The sequence below is a fragment of the Zeugodacus cucurbitae genome, chromosome 3 (genome assembly GCF_028554725.1).
Source record: "Zeugodacus cucurbitae isolate PBARC_wt_2022May chromosome 3, idZeuCucr1.2, whole genome shotgun sequence".
Classification (NCBI taxonomy): Eukaryota; Metazoa; Arthropoda; class Insecta; order Diptera; family Tephritidae; genus Zeugodacus; species Zeugodacus cucurbitae.
Window position 1 is genome coordinate 47,383,154 of NC_071668.1, and position 22,953 is coordinate 47,406,106.

A 22,953-nucleotide genomic window follows, 5' to 3' on the forward strand; every position below is an offset into this window, starting at 1 on the left:
CCCATTACAACTGATGACGTACGTTGCGTACTGACTTTTTTTACGTAATCTATCAGAGTGTCTGTGGTGGATATCGGGTATTAAAGTTAACTAATTAATTATCTAAACTAGTTAACTTTTAACTAGTCTCAGCATAAGGACGAAAGAACTCTAAAAAACTATTATACGTACTAATACATTCAAGATTTATTTTTTTTTTCAAATCTTCCTAGCAAACGATGAGAAAATTTTGAAATTCTTAACTCTAACCGTAGTTATTCTGTAAAACATTTGTTTCGGTGTTACATTGACTGTAAAAAAATACTCGTGGGTTTTCGGGGTTACGGATTACGAATTCGGTATCGGTTCTTCAAAATTCAAAATGACAGACCAATATGGCGACCACATGTTAAAAATAAATTCATACTGGTCCGTTATTTGAAATTTTTGAAAAGTAATATTGAATTCGTAATCCGTAACACCGAAAACCCCCGAGTAGCGAGATTCAAGCTTATCCGTTGAACTTTTAAAAACGCTGACCGTCATATTGGTTTTTGGGGTTATTTCAAAACCCTGATCTGATGGTATTACATGAACCTCGGCCTCGGATTCAGGACAGAACCAAAATTTTGTTGTGTGACTGCGTAATTTATAAAGCCTCTTGAATCTTTTAGTTTCCTAATTTGTTCTTAAATAAAACAATCACTTCGCTAACAGCTTTCCAATTATCGGAGGACTGAAACATAAGTAATATTTAAAAAGCGTGGGCTATGAAAAATATGTGTTCTACGGACACGAGTGTATTCTACGGCCTAGAAGGAATTTGTACAGATAGCTTCAAAAGCATATGTGTCAACTTAATATTTGGGTCAGGTGGAAACAGAGGTCCGCACGTTGCACCTGCATGAATGGGTGCCCGATATTAGTCTGTTTGTGGATATAGTTTGAAAAACACTAATCATTCTTATTACTAACTGTCTATGTATTGCGTTTATTGGTCTATATACACTCTAATATCTGACGCCTGGATCCATAGTGGTGTCTTATACAGAATTTGAAAGCTCATCGCCTTTGCACACACACAGCCTATTTTCGCCATCATTCTTGATAATGCTTTCTAAATTTTGTTTGCTTTGTTTGACGTGTAGGCCAAGTGCTCCTTGAATTTAAGTTTAGAGTCTAGCATTATCCCCAGGTACTTCAGCTGTGGCTTGAAGTAATCTCACAGTCCTCTAATGTGACAGTTACTCTTTCCTCAGAACTTGAAAAATTGCCAAACCATCAAGCGTAGTTGTAAACCAAAAGGTATTTCTCTTTTTGTCCATGGTGTCAAATACACTGCTGTCATAGTCATACGTGAAGACATAACTTAGCTAATACCTCGGTTCTTTGCTAAAAGTTAAAAGGCCAAAATGTAACTAAGTACTATATGTTTTATTTTACATTGTCTTTCCAGATAGATGGAATCAATATGAAATCTCTACTCGATTTGAACGACGACTGCCTCATAGAAATATTCAAATACTTCAACCTTGTGGAGGCGTTTAAAATAATCGATGTGCGCAGCACGCGCCTAACGGAAATCGCACACCAAAGAATTGCTGCATTCAAAGAGCTCAATATTGCAATACGCGACTTTCCAAATTTCACACCGGAGCAGCTGCAAATAATTGGTGAAAATGTATGCAGTCTTACCATGACTTGTGGATACTCAATGCCAACAAAAAATGTACTAAACATCTTAGTACCACTTTGTGAAGGTGCTGCCGTATATAAGCGACTGCGCGCTTTTACGCTGAATTATGTGTATTTTAATAAAGATTACTGTAAATGTATCGGCAAGGCGGCAACAAATCTACAGAGACTAAATTTGAACTACTGCCAATTAACAGACGAACTTTTAACGGAATTATTGAAAAGATGTGGTGATTTATTAGAACTAGAAATTCTGGGCAATTACACGTTGAACGGAGAATTTCTGCACAACCTTCAATTACCTGCCTTGCGAGTGTTCAAATTGGAACTGCATGCGGAGTGGAACTACCCAATTGAGAGTTTTAAAATGAAAAATCCAAATGTTAAATTGATTATATAAGCTGAAGAAGTCTTAGACATGTTGCTATATTCAATATTTTTTTACTAACAAGTTATCATTAAAACTATGTAAATACGTACTGTATATAGAAAATAAATGAAAAAATAATAAAAGAAAAACTCAAAATATATATTATAAACCCTTTTATTTGTAATATGAATCGCAGGCATGTTACTGTCTACAATTGAATTCAGTGTAAACTAAGCAATTTCAACGTATACATAGTTATTAGTTGATGTTGTTTGGGGTTTATATTTGGGCACTATGCACACGGTTTGGTAGTGGCACGCATTTGCGCGTGGCGAAATTGATTCGAAGACCAAAAGCGGTCCTGTCATGAGCGCCAACTGGCAATGCGTGCCAATGCTTAGACTGAATTATTACAATGTTTGCGTAGCAATTAAAATACAATAGTTAAAAAATGTAGATTTTAAATGTTTTTTGGAAATGTTGTGTTGTTGGTGTTGGCTGAACAGCTGGGTTTTGTTAGCTATTTGATGACAATGATTGACTTGATGACCGACCGCATGTTTACAAAATGTCGCATTAATTTTTGCTGCTTTTACTGCACTTTTTCTGGCTGTAGAACTCCCTAATGAGGGTCTTTAAGTACTTAGCCTCACGCTGGCGCTCGGCCAATACGCGTTTCAGCTCATCATTACGTTGTGTTAGTTGTTGCTCCTCATTAAGCACGCTCTCCAACTCGATTTTCTTCTTTTGACGGTAGCGTGTAGCCGCATTTTTATTTTGCTCCTTTTTCCGTATCTTGCGATCTTCAACACCACGTCCATAGGGGCGTGTGCGTTTTTTGGGTTCGGCGGATTTCGAATGCACGAATTGTGAGTTGTCTTCATCAGCGCCGTCATAAATGGGTGAAGAACTGCCAGATGACGAAAAAGAGGAATCTGGTGACCAATCTTCATCGGTTGCTATTGATTCTGGGCGCGATGCTGTCGAGTAAGCCGACGACGAATTGGACTCGCATTCATCGTTTAAATCGGGAAGCTCTTTTATGAATGATTTCAGTATATCATCCACGATCTGTGAGTTACGTTTGTCGTCGTCGGTTTGTGCTGCTTCAGAGGGTGTAAACGGTGCAGCGCCATAGTAGTTGTTGAAATGTAGATTTTGAAGCGTTGCTGTAGGTGTAGTCGGCGCTAACGCATGGGACGGCACGGCGTGTATTGAAGATGTGGCTACTGGTGTTGGTAAGGGACTCACTGTTGCCGGTGTTGTATGGAACGATGAGTGGTGCATGTAATTGTTAAACTAGAAAAATAAAATGAAATGAAAAATTAAAAAAAAAAAGTTTCGTTTAGATGTACCAGTATATGGTACTTACATTAACAACGCCTTCCGTTGCGATGGCATTTTGCAAAATGTTTGTTGACGTAGCAGTCGGTGGTGGAGATTGTGGTGGAGTTAAAGTGGTTAGGACAGTGATTTCGAAATTTTCCGATTTTAGAGCATCATTATCGTAGGAGCTGTAGACTTTTGTTACCGAATTGGGGTGAGCAATGATAGAGTCGGTATCCAATAGTGGCACTTTGTTTTCGGACCACTCTGCAAATAAATAAGAGTTATGGTTTTCTTTATTATCATGATATGACAATACAACAATGAAAGTTACTATTTGTTGCAGAATAACATGGAAAGTGATAATTAAAAGACTACACAACAATTTATAAAAACATGGAAATATTCACATGTATTCTTAGTTGTAAAACTATTAATTTTCTTTCGTTAATATAAACGGAAGGAGAAGAGCCTATTTTTTAACCTGTAAATGATATGGTTATTCCTGAAAGAGTGTTATTATATATGATCTAAAGGGTAGTCACTATCAGAAGTCGAATAAAGTTCCAGCTTTTGTTATAAAGAGTTTTGTTATATCAGAGTTTTTGGGGCACCCTTTTTGCGCTTATGTACAAATATATTTACATGCACATAAGTATATGTGTATACAAAACAAATAAGTGGAGCGCACATGACGTTTACCAATAACAATAATAATATTTATTTTTCATCAGCAATTGGGGTTTCTATGGGGGAAGTCAAATATATAAATACAAGCGTAAATATGTATGGTATACACACTACATGGCCGACGACGGTCCAAAAGGTTATCATTAACGTTCCAATTATATTATATTCTCAATATTATTTGCATGGAAATAAAGATGTAGGAAAAACTCTGCAAAAAGTGGAGGCGACACGCTGCGAAACGCGTGTTCAATTGGGAGGGGGTAATGATGGAGGACAAAGTTGCGATTAGAATGCGATTGTTTGAAAATTTCATGTATACAACAAGTGCGCTATTGTTGTTCCACTTACAGCTGTTGTTGCAGCTGTTGATTATGGCTATAAGGTAGCAAAGCGAAAATGCAACGCAAATACAAATACTTACATATATATAAATATATACATATATTCATTTATTTAAATGTGTACTTAACAACATATTAAAGTATAAAAATGCTAGTTTAGAAAAAATCATATGATAAAATATTACTTGATACTTGATTTTTATGTATTTCAACTATTTATATTGACCTCGGTCCAGTTTTGCGCAAGTTACCCTCCTACATTTAGATATATTTACAAACATACATACATAAGAATTTATGCATTCTAAATATCTCCACACAAACGAATATGCACGTAGAGGCATAAAATGCAAATATATTATAGAAAAAATTAGGAAAAAAATATTACAGAGTGCGCGTTTCAATAACCTGTCCTTATAAAGTGACGACAAAAAAATTGTTTTTCAAACGCTATTTACTAATTGCATTCACTTACAATTGAACTAAAATGTGATTTTTGTAAAATCTATTTATATGAATAATAACAAGGTGATGTCCGTAGCTAATCTCACTTTCTCCTTAACACCGTCGTAATACATTTCAAAGGGATTAAAAAGAGACATAAGTTGTTAAATAAAAATATTTTGAAAATAAATGTGTAAACCAAAATCAATAGTTTTAATCAAATAAGTTATAGTAATATATAAATATATTACATTAAATGTAGTAAATTTCCAATTGAATAATTTTTCAAAATTCATCGAAGTAAAATATTTGTTTTTTAATTACTTCTTCTTTTCAAATAATACTTACATAATTTAATATTTTTTTAATTTTTTATTATTAATATTTTTGATGTATTAATATAGCAAAACTATTTTTTTTAATTGAGCATTTTTAAAATTTATAGTTAATAGCATTCTGGATCTTTTCAAATCTAGTAATTTCATCAAAGTCAATGTACATAACGATTTAAATGTTAATGAAAGTCATTTTATTCTATTTCTCTATACGTCATTTCACAAATTTTTATAGAAATTTACACAGTATTTGAAATATTTGATAGACTTTAAAACTTCTTCGTTAAAAATGTAAAATTATGTTGTTTGCGTTTCCAAGTTATCAGTAGACATATGTCAAATTACTGAGACCAGTAGCTATTGCTGGTATATTGGCAACTATATAATGGTCGCCTTACCTAATGGGAAGCTACTCAGTTTAAGGGGAATCTAGATATAATTTTTATACAGACAAAATCACCTCAAAAGCTAACAAAAATTGGAATTTCAGCAATGATACTAATTTCTAACACAATTATGAAAAATATAATCAGGAAATACAAAAAAACACCTTACTTTCAAATTTTTAGATTAATAGTGAAGTTGCTTATTATAGAGCTTTCGAGAAAATGAATAAAAATCATTTAAAGTACTATATATAATCCATATATTAACCATACTATTCGATTCTCATATGTAGTTCCTCGAAATCTATACGTTTAAATACAGCTTATCTCAATATTTTTTTCTATTTATATTTATTATATTTATCTTTTGAAGTTGTTAAAAATGAGATTGAACAAAACCATATAGAGGGCGGGCCGTGAATTGGCGCACCAAGGACCTATAAGAACTACATAGCCTTGTATATAACTGTACTTGTATAGGCACTTATTCTATCAGTCTCTAATATGATAAATAATGTAAATAACACAAAATTTTAAAATGAGCAAAAGAGTGCATTTAAATATTCAAATTCTAGCTCACAAATACTTTAATACTTGAACTACAAATCTAAACAAATACTTATATTCGCATTAAAATTGTCAGAGAAGAGAATCAATCAGAAAAAATACTAATTTACAACTATTATTTGTGCAATGAAAATGAACTAATTCGAAATGGCATAGACGATTAACTATTTAACTACAACGATTTAAGATGAGTAACTAAAAATCAAAATTTGAAAAATGTGTTTGTATTATTATATAGTACAAGACGTTTAAAATAGCGTCCAAAAATATCAAATCGATCTGAGTAAAATTCTAAGAGATACACCCTTTGTAAGTTCCGCCCATCAGGCCACGTCAGTGGCATTATAAAACTTCAAACGCGTTTATCTCATAAATCAATTATTTTATGTCGGTGGACACGATTTATCGAAAAAATATGAAGCGATTTTGTTAAACATCTTGGAAATAACATTATCTACTTAATGAACGAACGATTTTTGTTAAATTTTATTACAACTATTTTTTTTTCGAACCAATATATGGCGAAAATTTTACGAAAAAGTAAGTTTTTTTCGTTAAAATTCTGTAAAAAATTCAAATCTCAATATTTCCTTCTTTCCTTCGTTTATTAACTAAATTTATCCATGTACTATCTAAATATTTTTGGTTTATTGATTTTGGATGAACCAATAAAGAGTTATAATGTTATGAGCACTTTTTTGGTACCAACAGCTGAGTTTTCGGAATTTGTAAATAAAAAATTCACAAAAGACTGTTTAAATATATATCTTTAATATGCTGAAGTTTTAAAATAAATATAGGATTGTATGTATTAAAAAAAACATGAAAAAATACTCTTAGCCTGTGAAACCCACCTAATCCCTTAATAAGCGAAGAAATTGCTATTACAAATTTTACCTAAAATTGTATGTAATTACAAAAATTGAAAAAATACCCTTTGTTTTCAGCCTCTGAAAGCCACCTTACCCCTTAAGATGAATAAATTAAACAAAAAGTTTTGAATATATTTGATCTTGACTTTTTTAAAGATTCTATTGAATTTGTGAATGTAACTCAAAATGTATTATATTTAATAATTTTTCCTCTATTTTGGTTTTGAACCATCTGAATTAAACTAGTATTTGTTTATTCAATTTTGAAGTAGTATGAGTATGATATACTACGTCTGGTCGAAACATAACAACTCATATCTCATATTGTAACATAAAACATAAAAAATAGTTTCGTGTGCAGAAAAACTATAGTATAACCATTAGGGCGCCTACTAGTTGCATAAAAAATAATATAAGTATGTATAATTTATTATTTCAACACCGACAAACGTAATTGACACACTGTAACTAATAATTGGTTAATTAGTGAATTTCCAATAACAAAAACTGGATTGAAAACTTAACGCATATTTGTAAATAGCTAAGTTGCTAAACAATAACAACAGTTGTGAGTGCAGCCGTCAACATTCCAAAATTACCATACCCGTTAGCAGTGTGTAAAATACAAAAACAAAAAAAAAAAGTAAAATAATATTAATAAATGCGGTTTGCATATAATTAACAATTGCATTGGCAACAGCCAATATGAAAGGTGCACTGCTGCACCTACCAATAAACAACAACATTATCACACATATACATACATAGAAACAAAACACCGCTATGTAACTATGCATGTACATATGTATGTATACATTGTTGGTCGTAGTGGCGCTATTGACCAGTGTGGAACGCAACTACCCCGCCTTGGAACCGTTTACCTTATGGAACACCTGTGCGAATGTGCGCAACGTTGTTGTTACAATCAACGCAAACAAGCGTAGAACTTTTCGAGTCTGTGGTGGGTAACGATTGAACGATTGCAATGAGAATTACTAGAGAATTAGCAAGCAATTCAGCAGCACCTTCATTCAATTCATTACGATTTACTTGTAAAAGCAGTTAAAAAAGCTAGTATAAATTCACATTATCAACTTTTTCCCATTTGGGAAGGACTAATAAATGGCAATGACTGTAGTGTTTGAACAACCAGGTGTTAGGCAAAACAACTTACTTATAATGTAGGTGCATGCATAACTACACGTGTATTTATGAGTAGAGTATAGTGAATAACAAATAATTGCTATCTTTGAAGCCCACACGCTGCTTTAGTTTTCAGTTTAAAAATATATACTGATGCCTTTTCGATGTATAAAATATGAACTTTTATAGCAGAATGAATAAAATATTGCATTTAATTTCCATTAGTGAGTTTGGTAGTCATTAATAGTGCACCACTATGGACCACACCGAGGAGGGAGGAGGTATTAATTTGTACTTCTGACACGAAAAGCTGCTCTTGAAAATACAATTAATTGCATGGCAAAACGGTAATCGTTGTTTCGATAAAAAAAAAAATATTTAAATATATAATTTGTTAAAAAGGGTGATTCATAATAATTTTTTATCAGTGAGGGCGCTGAAAAGAACCATTTTTCCATCAAGAGATTAATGCAACACAAACTGTCTTCAAATCGCAATTGCTCCGTAAGTGCTGTTAATCGGTTTTAAATAGTGGTTTTGTTTGTTCAATTTGCTACTCTCTAATGTTTAATGAGATAAAGAAATGTACAACTCTCATGTCATTGCAAGTGAGAGTGCAACATCAAACGTCAAAACATGCTCGACTTTGACAGTTGACTGGATTGAAGAGGTTTTGGCGCTTCGCAATTGGGAGGACTGGAACGGCTAGAACAGATATTTATAACAGCCGTACAAGATTACAAATACAAATTTAAAAAAATAACTATAAATGAAAACGCGAAATTTAAAAGTGGTTAAAGAAATGTTTGGTTATTCAGCATCGCTTTCACACTGGGGTAAATTGGACATCCCTTTATCCCTGGCAATGGCTTCACAGAGAGAATTTCAAATTCATTCGTGATCATGACAAACTGTGCAGAAAACGGAACACGATTTTTAAAATTGTACATGATTTTGAAGAAAATTATTTTCAACAGTATGGTATACCACATACAACACAGCCAAAAATGAATTATTTTCAGCTCTTCAGTTATAGTATTGCCGACCATGTTCTAACCTTCAGTTGGTCTCGAAACTGATTTAGACGTTACACTTTTCTGTGGGGGTATTAAAGCCTGTGCAGGATGAGTTTTTAGTTTTTTGTAAGTGCGTTGTGAAAGAAAGTTCAACGCGGAGGAACTGGTAAAATCTAGTTATTTAGATTAGGAAGCTGTTTAATATTAAATAAATAGGTTAACTATATAAAAAAAATTAAATTAAGATTGTATTTGCAACAACATCTCTATGTTTACCAAGTCTGTTTCATTAAAGTCAATGAACAATTAAAATTAAAATATATTTATTAAGAACAGCGAAAGCAAATCAAAAGTCACTCTCTCTATCTCCATCTGGTAATCACATAACATATGAGACTGTCTTCATTTTGTTGTTTGGATCATTAGAATATCAACAATAAAGGCCACGAACATGTTACCAGCCTAGTTGATGATTTTATTTGGGTTGTTTGATTACACTGCCTATAAATAGAGCTAATAGCGAAGACTAACAAACAAGTTCAAAACAACAAACAAGCAGAGAACAGTTCGATATTTTTTTTTCACGAGCTCAAGGCCAATTTAGTTTCGGCTGAGATTGAAATTAACAAAAGCAGCTGTGAACTACGTGATAGGAAAAATATGGGCGAGAGTGACCTTGCCGAAAAGCAGGAAGTATTTTGGGTATTGGCTCATTACGCAGTCATGTTGTCGATATTTATAGACTGACTTTCGAGAGTCATATTGTTGACAATTATTATGTACCTCTATTAATTGATAACAAAAACTTTACTTTTTAAAAGTCAAATGTCAATATGGTCTGAAACTAGTTCACCAGACGCACCTCTAATTTATATTGACGTAAAGCCCTTAGATTATAATTACGTCGGGTATTACTATTGGGTATTATATAATCTTTATTCTTGTGTAAGCGCTTGAATAGAGAAAGTTGAAAACAAATATTTAACAACATTGGCAAGACAAATCGTACGACAAAAATTGGAAGTTCGATGACCTCGATGGCAAATATGTTAAATATTTGAATCAACATTTGTCTGCGTTTTTAAAATGATACTATTAGCTTAATAAATCCAAATAGTATCCAATATCTTCAAACATCAAACTTCAGTAAAGTAAATAAAACTCAATATAAATTTTGAGAATAATTTGTTTATAGTAACACGGTTGCAAAGTTAATCGGTGATTCGTGAATTTATTTTTGCTAAAAGGAAATTTCATAATTAAGGAAAAATATATTCTAATTGACGTTGCAAAAGCTTTAAGTGCATTTCAGACCTGAAAAGTCTGTGCTAAATTGAGTTGTTCCAGTAATTTAAGCATTATTATGATATCTCATATACTCAAAACTTATCTTTTTATATTTTATTTTGATTTTAACACAACAAAGACGTCTTCTTCCGCATGATGCGAGTACTGTCTCATTGCATATCTTTTACAATAAAGGCGTATTCTGACTTACATAAACAACTATATTTAGTACAGAAGTATTGAAATGGGCGTGGCAACTACGTAAAACTGACATTGAAACGCCGCTTAAAATAACACCGAGTATCGGTAAGCCAACTACGCCCATTTCAAAACAGGATTATTTCTCTTTATTTATCAAATTACAAAGTAAGGTTGTTTGTGAGCAGTGTTATCAGGGTGTAAAGTTTTTGTGGATTTTCTACAGACTGACACACCCTAATATTCGCAGGCAGTCAATTATAAAAAGAGTGAAACAAAATAACAACAACAACTTGTTTAGCGACCCAAATGCAAATTTTCGAGTTATAAAAAGATTTTAACGTCTGCAAGCAGTTATGTATATTTGACTTTTATCTTAGTATTTTTCAGGAAGTTAACTTTAACGAAGTCTTTTTTTAGAAATGCATATGGGCGAGAGACTTCTTCTTGTGTGTGCAAAAACTAATTACTATAATGAAAATGAAAATACATATTGGAAAGCCTAGGAACTTACAAAAAAGACCTAAGTAAAGTTTAATTATAGAGTGGGTGACCAGCGTAAATAATAGTATAATTATATAAATATATATGCAAATGAATTGTGCATTTATGTAAATATATTTATTGAAAATAAGACTTGATGTTTCGCAAATGAGACGGTCTTAAGCTTATAAACTATATTATCACTTATATAAAAGGGGCATTGGCATTCGCTTATATTACATATACATATTACACATATGCATATGATATATGTATGTATGTATATTACACATGCATAAAAACGTGTGTAAAACACAAATATTCATATATACATAGCGTTCATATTCATACTAACCATACGTGTGAGGTGTCATGTAGGTAACGTTCATGTTGGCAGCACCACAGCGGGCAACAAAAAAAAAAAAATATTAAGTCGTTTCGAATGCAGAAAATGTGAAAAACAAGCCAGACCACGCGCAATAAACGAGGCGCGAACTTAACGAACTCGTACGAAAGCGGCGCGCGTTTATTATTGGAAATGATATCAAACTCAATAAAAAATATGAAACAATTGATAATTTTCGTTGAGATGAAGATGAAGTTGCTGTAGTGAGTTTGTGAGAGTTAGTAAGTACTTATTACGATAAAAGAGTTAGTAGTTGTTAATAAAAAAAAAAATAAAATAAAATATATTTACTAATAGTATATGAATAAACAATTAACTACTAATGCTGAACAAAAAATTTGAATATTGTCTACACTTCTTATCAGATTCTGTATAAAATAGCGCTTAACTTTGTAAAAAAAAAACAACAACAACTTATTATAAATGTAGCGAAACGAAGGTCTGCGAAAAAAACGAGCGACGAACGAGTATTGCGAATTAAATTAAAAAGAATAAAAATCACAGCGAATTTTGAGTGTTTGCGCTAAAATTATTGCCTTTTGGTATAAAAATTTTTTTTTTTTAATTTGTATGTTTTTGCTTTTTGTTGGTTGTTGGAATTTTGTTGCTTTTGTTGCGTAGTTGTTATTTTTATATTTTCTATACGTTTTATATATATTATATTTTATTTTTTGTAAAAGCGCGCTTTAAAATTAACTGTTTGCTATTTGAGCTAGTACTTCTTGTATAAAATTTGCAGTATTGGTGCTTCTTTAAGCTCAAACTGGTTTAATGTATTTATGATTATTATAAATTCCTCCAACTTATTATTTAATTGTTCTTTATTTGCTTACTTATCTTTTTTTTTCTTATTTAAAGTTCATGGCAATTGTGGGCACGATATATAGTGTAAAATAAAGTTTTGCACACGTTAAGCAATGGCATTGATTGTGTATGTAACCGTTATATTGTGACTTTTGTATGCGTTACCGAAACCGTTACGTTACTTTTAGTTGGTTACTTTTTTAACGTTTTGACTAACTAGGCTATGCCGCGCTGCTGCTGCTGTTGCACCTGTTGCCGCTGCCGCTTCTGCTGCTGCTTTGGTAGCCTTTGCGTACTCTTGCAAATGGCTGCGTTTAACGCCGCTTCACCAATTTTTGCGAGTTGAACACAATCTCACGGTTCCATGTATAACGATATCCACAGTGCGGTATCATGCTCACGGTTGAGCGCGCAATGCGTTAATTAAATTATTAATTGTCTATGTTTGGGGTGGTACTAGGAGTACTGCAAAAGCGACACACAAATGTCGACAACTACACACCGCTTGACACCGCGTCCAAGTTGTACAAAATGTTTAATGCATGCCACGTGTTGCGCCAGCACAAACACGTCGTCTACGTTGCGTATTCAAAATCACTTTATTTACGTTTTAGCGTTTTTCACTCTTAGTTCGACTTCCGTTTTGGCTTGGTCAATGCCAATATAGTTCTATACACCATACATGCATATACACACTTTGGTGTGTCTACGCAGCTAGAATTTGCACGTACATTCACTCAGTTTAACCAGTTTTGTTTTTTTCTTTGCTGGTTTATGATTTATCACTGTTGCTGCTATTTACTAGCCGCAAATAAGTGGCGTGTACTGGCCCCAGCGCATGTTACAACAAACACTTGCAATTGCTTCTTGATTAATTCGCACATCACAATCAATATTAATTGAAGTTTCAATTTCCAATTTAGCACAATGCACAAATTCAAGTGAGTTGAGTAGACATTGATTTGTTTTCGCGTGAACGAAAACCGTTTCGTGTCTCTGACGGAAAAATACTGGACCCGCCGTGTCCGCTTCTTGGCCGACGCGCGTGCTCCGTTCGGTAGACGCAATGCGCGCGCAAATCTCAAAAACTCAAAATCTCTTTTCGTAGCTAAATTCACAAAATACGAAAGTTTGTACAAAGCTACAAGACAAAGTGCTCATGTGATAACTTCACCAAAAGCTAAATGCTGCGGCTGTCACTTTAAAGCGTGTTGTTGTCCCAACGATTGTAAGCGTTGAACTGTGCGATTGTTAAATCAATTCTTTCGAATTTGAATTGAAAGAGCTCCAAATCGTGCTGAAAACGTCTCCGAGCGCAACGTCGGATCACAACAATGTATGAGTATATAGACAATCGCATATCTGTCTGTGTATATACATATATGTCAATATATATTTTTACATCTGTCTGTATATGTATATGTATATATATCTGTCTGTCTGTTTGTAACTATGTGTGCGCATGGTTGTTCATAACATGTTCAACACAATTAGTACGTGTTTTGAGTTCGCCGAGATTTTCCTTTTCGACCACTGGACTAACCACACAGCACAGCACAGCACAGCCTGTTTATTGATAGCATTTGCATTATCAACGTCAATAAAAGCAAGTATTTGTATATACATATATATATATATATATATATGTATATGTATGTATGTATATATGTGCTTCAATGATACTGATTAAAACCACGATTTGTTTTCCCTTGTCTTCATGATAGTGTGTGTGTGAACAGATGCAAAAACACATTCTTAAATACATATATGTATATATTTATATATTTTAGCATATTTATGTTTTTGTTTTTATGTTCAATTCACATGGCAGCCAAAGACCGTTCAAAAGCTGTACGATATAATAGATATTTTCGAAATTTATATATGTATTTCGCAAATAATATTTTTACGCTCATATTTCCTCCGTTATAGACTACATAACTGTTTTCTAATTACTGTAGGCCAGCAGAGAATTTTCAATAAATAGTTGTCTTTTTATACTCTCGCAACAAAGTTAATATAATCTTAAAGTTTTGTTCACTTAACGGTTGTTTGTGAGTCCTAAAACTAAACGAGATATAAGTTCAAATCCGGATGTCTGTCTGTCCGTTCGTCCGTTCTTCCGTAACATAATAAAATTGAGATATCTTGATGAAACTTGGTACACGTATTTCTTGGCACCATAAGAAGGTTATATTCGATGGGCGAAATCGGACCACTGCCACGCCCACAAAATGGCGATAACCGAAAACATATAAAAAGCTATAACTAAGCCATAATTAAGCTATGGAAGTAAAATTTGGTATGAGGAATCGCGCTATGAAGAGCATATTTGGATGTAAGTGATTTGGATGGAAGTGGGCGTGGCCCCGTCCCCTACAAAGTTTTTTGTACATATCTCGTAAACTACTTAAGATATATCTTTCCAGAGTCGTTTCTTTTAGGTACTACCTCATACAGTCCAAAAATGGAGGAAATGGGATTATAACCACGCTCAGCTCCCATACAAAGGTAATGTTGAAAACTAATAAAAATGCTTTAAGGGGTTATATACAGTTAGACGGCCGAAAAAAAGTGAATTTTCCAGAATTTTTTCTGAGAAAATTTTTTAATTTATTGATCCAAAAATTTATACACATATTGTGGTATCTTTTAACTGTATTTTAAGACATAGTTTTAGTAAAAATATTTATTTGAAAAAGAGCTACAGCTGATCTCCAGGAGCTCCTCTCATAAAAGACGTTTTGCGGTGACCACTATATCTCGGAACTGGATCATCCGAAATTAAAAAACCAAACAGATTTCGTTAAAATAATGTTAAATCTAGTAATTAATCGAAGGAATAAGCAAAATAAAATTTTTTGACAAAATGGCGGTTTCTCAAAAAAAAAAAATATTTTTCACCGAAATTTCGGCCTTAAATTGTTTATAAAAAAAAATATTTATCGGAGAGAAAAAATCTACGAGTAATTACTAAAAAATATATTTAAGAAGGTCGTGTTAAAATTTGAGACTAATCGGTCTAGCCGTTTTCGAGTAATGTTGGTCACCGACTTTGAAAACACCATTTTGAGAAAAACGCGTTTAAAGTTTGGACCTTGTACTTAAAAGCACTCTGAAACGCCTTTTCAAATTTTTCATTTTCTTGTAACTTTGAAAATATTCACCGGAACGATATGAAATTTTCTGTGTGTATTCTTAAATATACATATGTACATTAAGAAAATGAAATTAAAAAAAATCGATTTTTTGAAAATTCTAACTGTATATAACCCCTTAATTCAGTACGGAAAATCACCAGATATATGCCGAATATAATACCTAAGATGCGGGGTTGTACTATGAAATCTCAAATTCAAGGTTGAAAGTAGTTATGTTATAATTATATTGCAATTTCATATGTATTTATTATCATTTTTATTTGACTCATTTATGTACATGTATTACATAAGTGAATAATAAAGCAAACATAACCGAGCTTTCCTTTAAAAAATAATTGTCTAATTCAACGTGCATTTTACATAGCGAATGTAATTAGCCGCGATTGTCACTTTGTGACGTGAGAGAATGAAAACAAAACAAAATTCTAAAATATTCCACACAGAAATGCTACTGTGAAATCGACTAAATAAGTAAAAATATGAAAATAAAACATAAAATAACATAAATAATATGAAAACAAAATCAAGTAGGTTGGTGCTAAACTATTTATCCAAAATTAATTTACTCTACAATTTGCTTTAAAGTTAACTGGCGGTATAATTTAGCAGCATGCTGATATAATGTTAGAAAAACAAACCAGACAGTTTAACCATTACTATGAAAATAAGTAATATAAAAATCTAAAGTCGAACTGGTCATACCAGCCCGAATTCGATTGGTTTCCGAACTCAATTTCGTTTATTTTTTTTCATATATTAATATCAATGCAGACACAGACAAGCGTTTAAATTTGCATATGCATGGAAGTATGTGTGCTAATCAGAGTGACCAGATATTTTTGGGAAAAGTAGTGAATTGCTTTAAAATTAAAAAAAGGGTGGTGGTCAAACGATGTGTCAAACGAAAAACATCAAGCTGGCGAAAACGAATGATAGATTCAATACTACTGAATCATATTCCAAAAAACCAAAGTAGTACACATAATTTTAGAAATATAGAGATACAGAAATCTAAGCTTATAGAATAGTTTAATAAAAATAGTATGAGTATTAACAAGTAAGGAAGAGCTAAGTTCGGGTGTAACCGAACATTTTATACTCTCGCAATTTATTTATTTAACTTTATTTATATTATATAATACACAATTTGACCCACATATTCGTCATATATATTGTATAAAGTCCATTGAAAGTTGGAAACCCTAATATTAGGTTAGAAGCACCGAGGTCCTCGTGTTCGATATATGGGGCCTTAAAAACCTATGGTCCGATTTCGGCGATTTTTAGAATGGGGCTGCCACACTATAAATGCAGTATTTATGCAAAGTTCTGCATCGATATCTTCACTAGTGCTTACTTTATATATTGTAAAGTAAACTATTCAGATCGTCTTCCAAGTTCTGGTATATAGATAGTAGGCGTGGTTGTGAAGCGATTTGGCCTATTTTCACAACATATCATTGGGATGTAAGGAAACTATTACAAACCAAGTTTCATTGAAATCGGTCTAGTAGTTCCTGAGATATGGTTTTTGACCCATAAGTGGGCGACGCAACGCAGTGAGAGCAGCTTCCATCCGCCATTTCTTATGTGAAATTTAGTGTTTCCGATGTTTTTCTTTAGTGAGTTAACCCACTTTAAGTAATATTTCAACATAACCTTTGTATCGGAAGTGGGCGTGGTTATTATTTGATTTCTTTCATTTTTGGACTGTATTAAGAAGTGGCTAAAAAACGACTGCAGAAAGTTTGGTTTGTATGGCTCTATTGGTTTGGGAGATATGCACAAAAAACTTAGTAGGGGGCGGGGCCACGCCCACTTCCCCAAAAAAATTACATCCAAATATGCCCCTTCATAGTGCGATCCTTCATACCAAATTTTATTTCCATAGCTTTATTTATAGCTTAGTTATAGCACTTTATGTGTTTTTGGTTTTCGCCATTTTGTGGGAGTGGCAGTGGTCCGATTTTTCTCATTTTCGAAAGCAACCTTCCTATGGTGTCAAGTTTCATCAAGATATCTTAATTTTTACTCAAGTTACAGCTTGCACAGACGGACGGACGGAAGGACGGACAGACATTCGGATTTGAACTCTACTCTTCACCCTGATCACTTTGGTATACATAACCCTATATCTAACTCGTTTAGTTTTGGGTGTTACAAACAACCGTTATGTGAACAAAACTATAATACTCTCTTTAGCAACTTTGTTGCGAGAGTATAAAAAAGAAGATTTGGGGTCCAAATCGAAAAAGTTAAGTACTTGCTTTAGACTAAAGTAGTAATTAGTAAGAAAATCATAATATTAATAACTTTTACAAATTCAGTTGTAATTCATTTCAGGTCCATTTAATCAATGTGACCATAAATTGACTTTCTGAAAAATCCTATTCGATGATCGAGTAAACAACCTTGATTCAATTGATCGTCTTCGATTAGGTTGGTCACTAACTGGCACACATAAATTCTTCTTTATTGGGTTTGAGTAAACATTTTCGCGGTCTTTCTACTGTATGTACATAATCATCTACTTGCCAGTTTAATAAATTTACACAATCTGTTGAACGAATATTTTTCAATATTTGGTCCAGATAGATCACTTTTCTATTCAGTGATTATTTAGGAGATTCGGAGGAGATTTCTTTGAAATTAAAAAGGAGGTTCTACATAATGAAAATGGTAACATGGTACGAACATGTTACAGAAAATTATATTATCATCTTATTACAGGGACATTCAGGGTTGTTGTGGAATCTGATAGTTGTCGGAATCAGAATTCAAACCGACAAAAATTTCTGGTTGATGTCATGAATTCTGATATTATTGGTTTGATGTTCGAATCTGCATCAAAAAAGTTCAAGGCTGATAGATTTGAAATATTAAGTTTAAATTTTGTTTTATTTGCAGTTAAAACACTAAAATTTTCCTTTTCTCGCTTGCGAAACTTTCATTATTCAATTTGATTAAAGCTGAAATAAATTCTAAATCTAATCGTATTTTTCGTTTCTTATGAATATTAGGAAGTCCTTTCGTGTTTAAAACGTATAAAATTCAACAAATGGTTGCTTGTTAGTTTTGCTTCATGAATAAATAGTAGAACAACAACAACAACAATAATAGTAAATAACAAACCATTGATATTTTTATGTTTTTAATGTGCAAAGTATTCTCATTTCGAACGCAACTGTATGATTAGCTATAACATTAATATAAGCCTTCTATTTACTCTAAAAATGTGAATAACAGTACATATAATAATTACTATTAGCGTAGCATATAATAAATACGACAAATAAAATAGCTTAATAATTAAGAACAGCTTTTACAATGAGACTTTCTAAAAACCTGTTTATGAAAATGCAATTCAATCGCTTCAATCCGAGGGGATTTACTAACAAGTGTGAAGTTTGCCATTAAAGCTTAAATTGTTATATCAGTGTTATAAGAACGAACGAACCGAAATACAGGTGCAATTGTTGACATAAGTATTATGTTTTTATCCAAAGTTTGATCTCAACATTTGAAAATAAAAAAAATATAAAACTCAATAAAACATTCCAAGAGCGACACATACCTAAGAAGAAAGTGCCAAGACTAGCGAGCGTCATTTAATAGTAACATTTCAAGAAAAACCAAGCCATTTACAGTTAATTGCAAAACCGAACGCCTTTGTTTCGAATCCATAGACTCTTTCCCCATAATACAAGCTTGCTTCATCGTTTCGATGGCAAGCGCATCTGACTCAGATCATCAGCACAAAATCGTTCTTTAAAATATGTTGGTTAAAGTCTTCTTCCTCTATAGGCACAGTAATAATATTTGCCATTAAGGCAATGTGATACTTTTTTTTCAAAAGTGTATTAAATTATTTTCTAAATTCGAATTTATATTGTTATAATGCATGCAAAACTCGAACAAGAGCAATATTTGCAATTTAAGTTGAAAAAAATTTAAGATGAACGTTCTTTATGAGATTTTATAGCCAAATGGCACGGTTCCCAGTGATAATGTTCTTCTATACTACATTAAAAGAAAATATTTATTATGGTTAAGGGTAGTTTTGTTGTAGACTCACTGAATCTAATTAAATTTTCCGTAAGAATATTTAAATCTACCGACACTATTCCGTGACACAGAAAAGCAATTACAAATCTGATTCGGAATCAAAACAATATCAGTATTAATAAAATCTACAGCAATTTTTTTTATCAATTTCTATTCTCATTCCGACAACTATGAGATTCTCCTACAACACTAATTTCCTAAATAGTCTTGAGGAATAATGCCGAATTTAGAGTTCACAGCTGGATAAAAACCCATATTCGTTCTCGACACGTAGACTATGTTAGCAAAAAAATACGAAAGCGTAAACAAAATTTTAATATTAATAGACTTACCTTCTTCCTTCATGTCACAAAATTCCAAAACTAAATCGTCTCCATTGAGTAGCTCCATTCCGGGTTTCAACTCAAAATCATCATCACTGACCATTGTTATGCCTGTGTTTGGTACAAAATAATGAAATATAGTATAAATAATTTACATACATATATTTTAGATATATACCATTTTCAAAATTGTCATCATTGAGCCAAAAACCAGCAGGTTCAGTCATGGAAAAAAGCTCCATGGACAGCGGAGATTCCGGCTCTGTTTTGCAGTCCCAATAAAGTTCCGCAGGTAGAGCTAGAGACTCCATTGCTGAAATGTCCGTATCCGTTGCCATTTTCGAAACAGGTTTCATATTCTCGACTTGTTATAAAATATGAAGAGCTAAAAAGTTTTGATTGGGAGGAATCTTGTCCTAAAAACGCTGTTGCTGAGTTGAAGGAAGCCATGGTGGCTCTATAGATAAAAGAAAATAAAAATAAATATTTTCTTATATTCTTCTGTAAGTGTGTATGCAACGATTTGAATACAATTTTTTGTGTGTCTTCAGGTGGATTCCAGAATAATTTGTAATCACCAGTCGGTCCAATTAAAATAGTGCATTTAATTAATTTTTATACTCTCGCAACAAATGTTGCTAAAGAGAGTATTATAGTTTTGTTCACATAACGGTTGTTTGTAACACCCAAAACAAAACGAGTTAGATATAGGGTTATATATACCAAAGTGATCAGGGTGAATAGTGGAGTTCAAATCCGAATGTCTGTCTGTCTGTCCGTCCGTCCGTCCGTCCGTCTGTGCAAGCTGTAACTTGAGTGAAAATTAAGATATCTTGATGAAACTTGGCACACTTATTTCTTGGCACCATAGGAAGGTTGCTTTCGAAAATGAGCAAAATCGGACCACTGCCACGCCCACAAAATGGCGAAAACCGAAAACACATAAAGTGCCATAACTAAGCCATAAATAAAGTTATGGAAATAAAATTTGGTATGAAGGATCGCACTATGAAGGGGCATATTTGGATGTAATTTTTTTGGGGAAGTGGGCGTGGCCCCGCCCCCTACTAAGTTTTTTGTACATATCTCGCAAACCAATAGAGCTATATAAACCAAACTTTCTGCAGTCGTTTTGTAGGCCAAATCGCTTCACAACCACGCCTACATCCTATATACCAGAACTTTGAAGACAATCTGAATCGTTTACTTACTTTACGTATATAAAGTAAGTACTAGTGAAGATATCGGTGCAGAACTTTGCACAAATACTATGTTAATAGTGTGGCAGCCCCATTCTAAAAATCGCCGAAATCGGACCATAGGTTTTTAAGGCCCCATATATCGAACATGAGGACTTCGGCGCTTCTAACCTAATATTATGGTTTCCAACTTTCAATGGACATTATACAATATATATGACGAATATGTGGATCAAATTGTGTATTATATAATATAAATAAAGTTAAATAAATAAATTGCGAGAGTATAAAATGTTCGGTTACATCCGAACTTAGCCCTTCCTTACTTGTAAATTTATAAATTTGTCTAATATTCAGCAAAAATAGATGGCGCCATTGTAACTGCATAAAAACTGTCTAAAGGTATATAAAATTGTTTTTAGCTGGGAAATGTTTTATAACTGGATGTCATAACTGTCGGTGTACCAAATCTTCAATCCATTTATATAATAATTCTAATTATTTTATTATATGTGTTTCATTTCATGCTTTGTTTAATATCCTAATATGTAGCTTGAAATATCATACAAGATATGTCAGTCCCGCTAGTTATTTTGAAAAATTTGTGCGTTTAATGATAAAAGTTTTTTCTGATTCAGAATTGTGTAGCAAATAACATTATGCATTAAAAATGTGTTTTGAACGTTTGAAAATGTAATCAAACGGAAATCAGAATTTCATGGTAAATAGTTTGAAATTCTATGTAGTTAGTTTTTATCTATGCTTATTTGCTATAAAAATTGCAAACCTCAGATAAAATTATGACAACTCCGAAAACCAGCAGAAAACTAAACATTTCAATATAAGAAGCAGCATTGTTCCCCTTCTGTATAAATTCCCTCGAACTTCAAATATTATATATACAATATAATGGTAATACTTCGACTTATTAGCATAACTGAATAATACTCCGATTCATGTATATATCTATAGGAACTGTAAGTTACCCAACATAAGATTTGTATATTTCTATGTCAAATAACCGAGCTTGGCAACCCTACAGATTAGTAATTTTGCAACGCATACAAATTGAACATGGATTAAGATTTCGCAATATGATTCGATATTGCGTCAGTGTACTTCTCAAAAACTCAATAAATCTTTCTTAAAATTATAATACTTGGAATTAGATCTCACTAATTTAGTATTTGTATTAGAACTTCCCTTGTATTTCAATGCACTGTATATGGTATGCACAAAACATCGCAACATGGCGATGGGGTTGCAAACATATGTATGTATTGTAATCAAAGTAATCCACAATTTTGTATTACTTACATTTGTTTATAAATCATTTTTGCTGAGAACTTTTGTGCACTAAAGTGCTTGGTTTGTGCTTACGCAAACAAACTAGAAATCCATTTTCACCTCAATATAAATGCAAAAAAATCGGAACTTAACACTTTACGTTTTTTCGGTTTCATTGAGGAAAATGATACTGAAAGAGGCATGGTCATCGAAACATTCATATGCTATCGGAAAACAATATGGCGAATTACACCATAGTAAAATTGTTTTGCGATGTTGCCACATGTTCAAAATACTACCACTTAGTAGCAAGATTAATCTAATTAGAATAATTTATCCCGTGAGACAAAAGCAGTCATCGATTGGCTAAGCGTTATAGAAAAGCCTATAGAACGCACTATCCTGTAATTCGAAGAGACAGGCTGCACTTATGATGCAGGCCTGCGCTAAAATATCCCCTTAAGCATTAATAATTCCTAGTTGGAGAAATACTAAAATCTGCACAAAAATATTTTTTTATCCCTTTGTTTCCAGCTGCTTCTATGAATTACATTTTATTTATTAAATTAAAATGTT

The 22,953-nt window shown here is 32.7% G+C and overlaps 2 protein-coding genes across 10 annotated transcripts in view; one reads left to right on the top strand and one right to left on the bottom strand.

Moving 5' to 3' along the window:
* LOC105218759 (uncharacterized) overlaps positions 1–2,679 on the top strand; it is a 107,661-nt gene extending 104,982 nt beyond the window's left edge. For all 9 annotated transcript variants that reach the window (XM_054226945.1, XM_054226944.1, XM_054226947.1 and 6 more), the window contains one exon: positions 1,436–2,679. In XM_054226945.1, the coding sequence (XP_054082920.1) occupies positions 1,436–2,074 (639 nt within the window). In that variant the 3' untranslated portion in view covers positions 2,075–2,679. The remainder of the gene's footprint in view (positions 1–1,435) is intronic.
* Positions 2,203–22,597, bottom strand: LOC105218760 (uncharacterized). Its single transcript, XM_011194542.3, has 5 exons — positions 22,408–22,597; positions 20,070–20,348; positions 19,901–20,002; positions 3,417–3,637; positions 2,203–3,343 (listed from the first exon to the last, which is right to left on the bottom strand). The coding sequence occupies exons 2-5, from the start codon at positions 20,245–20,247 to the stop codon at positions 2,621–2,623; spliced, it is 1,224 nt and encodes a 407-aa protein (XP_011192844.1). The 5' UTR covers positions 20,248–20,348; positions 22,408–22,597; the 3' UTR covers positions 2,203–2,620.
* Positions 22,598–22,953: the final 356 nt, after the last annotated feature.

What these genes read in the sequence shown, in the direction of transcription:
- LOC105218760 (XM_011194542.3), bottom strand. Translation starts at nt 20,247, where the DNA reads ATGAAACCTGTTTCGAAAATGGCAACGGATACGGACATTTCAGCAATG. An exon ending in TTGTGACATGAAGGAAGAAG is followed by an intron (nt 3,638 to 19,900) that starts GTAAGTCTATTA and finishes ATTTATTTGCAG; the next exon opens with AGTGGTCCGAAAACAAAGTG. An exon ending in CAACGGAAGGCGTTGTTAAT is followed by an intron (nt 3,344 to 3,416) that starts GTAAGTACCATA and finishes TTATTTTTCTAG; the next exon opens with TTTAACAATTACATGCACCA.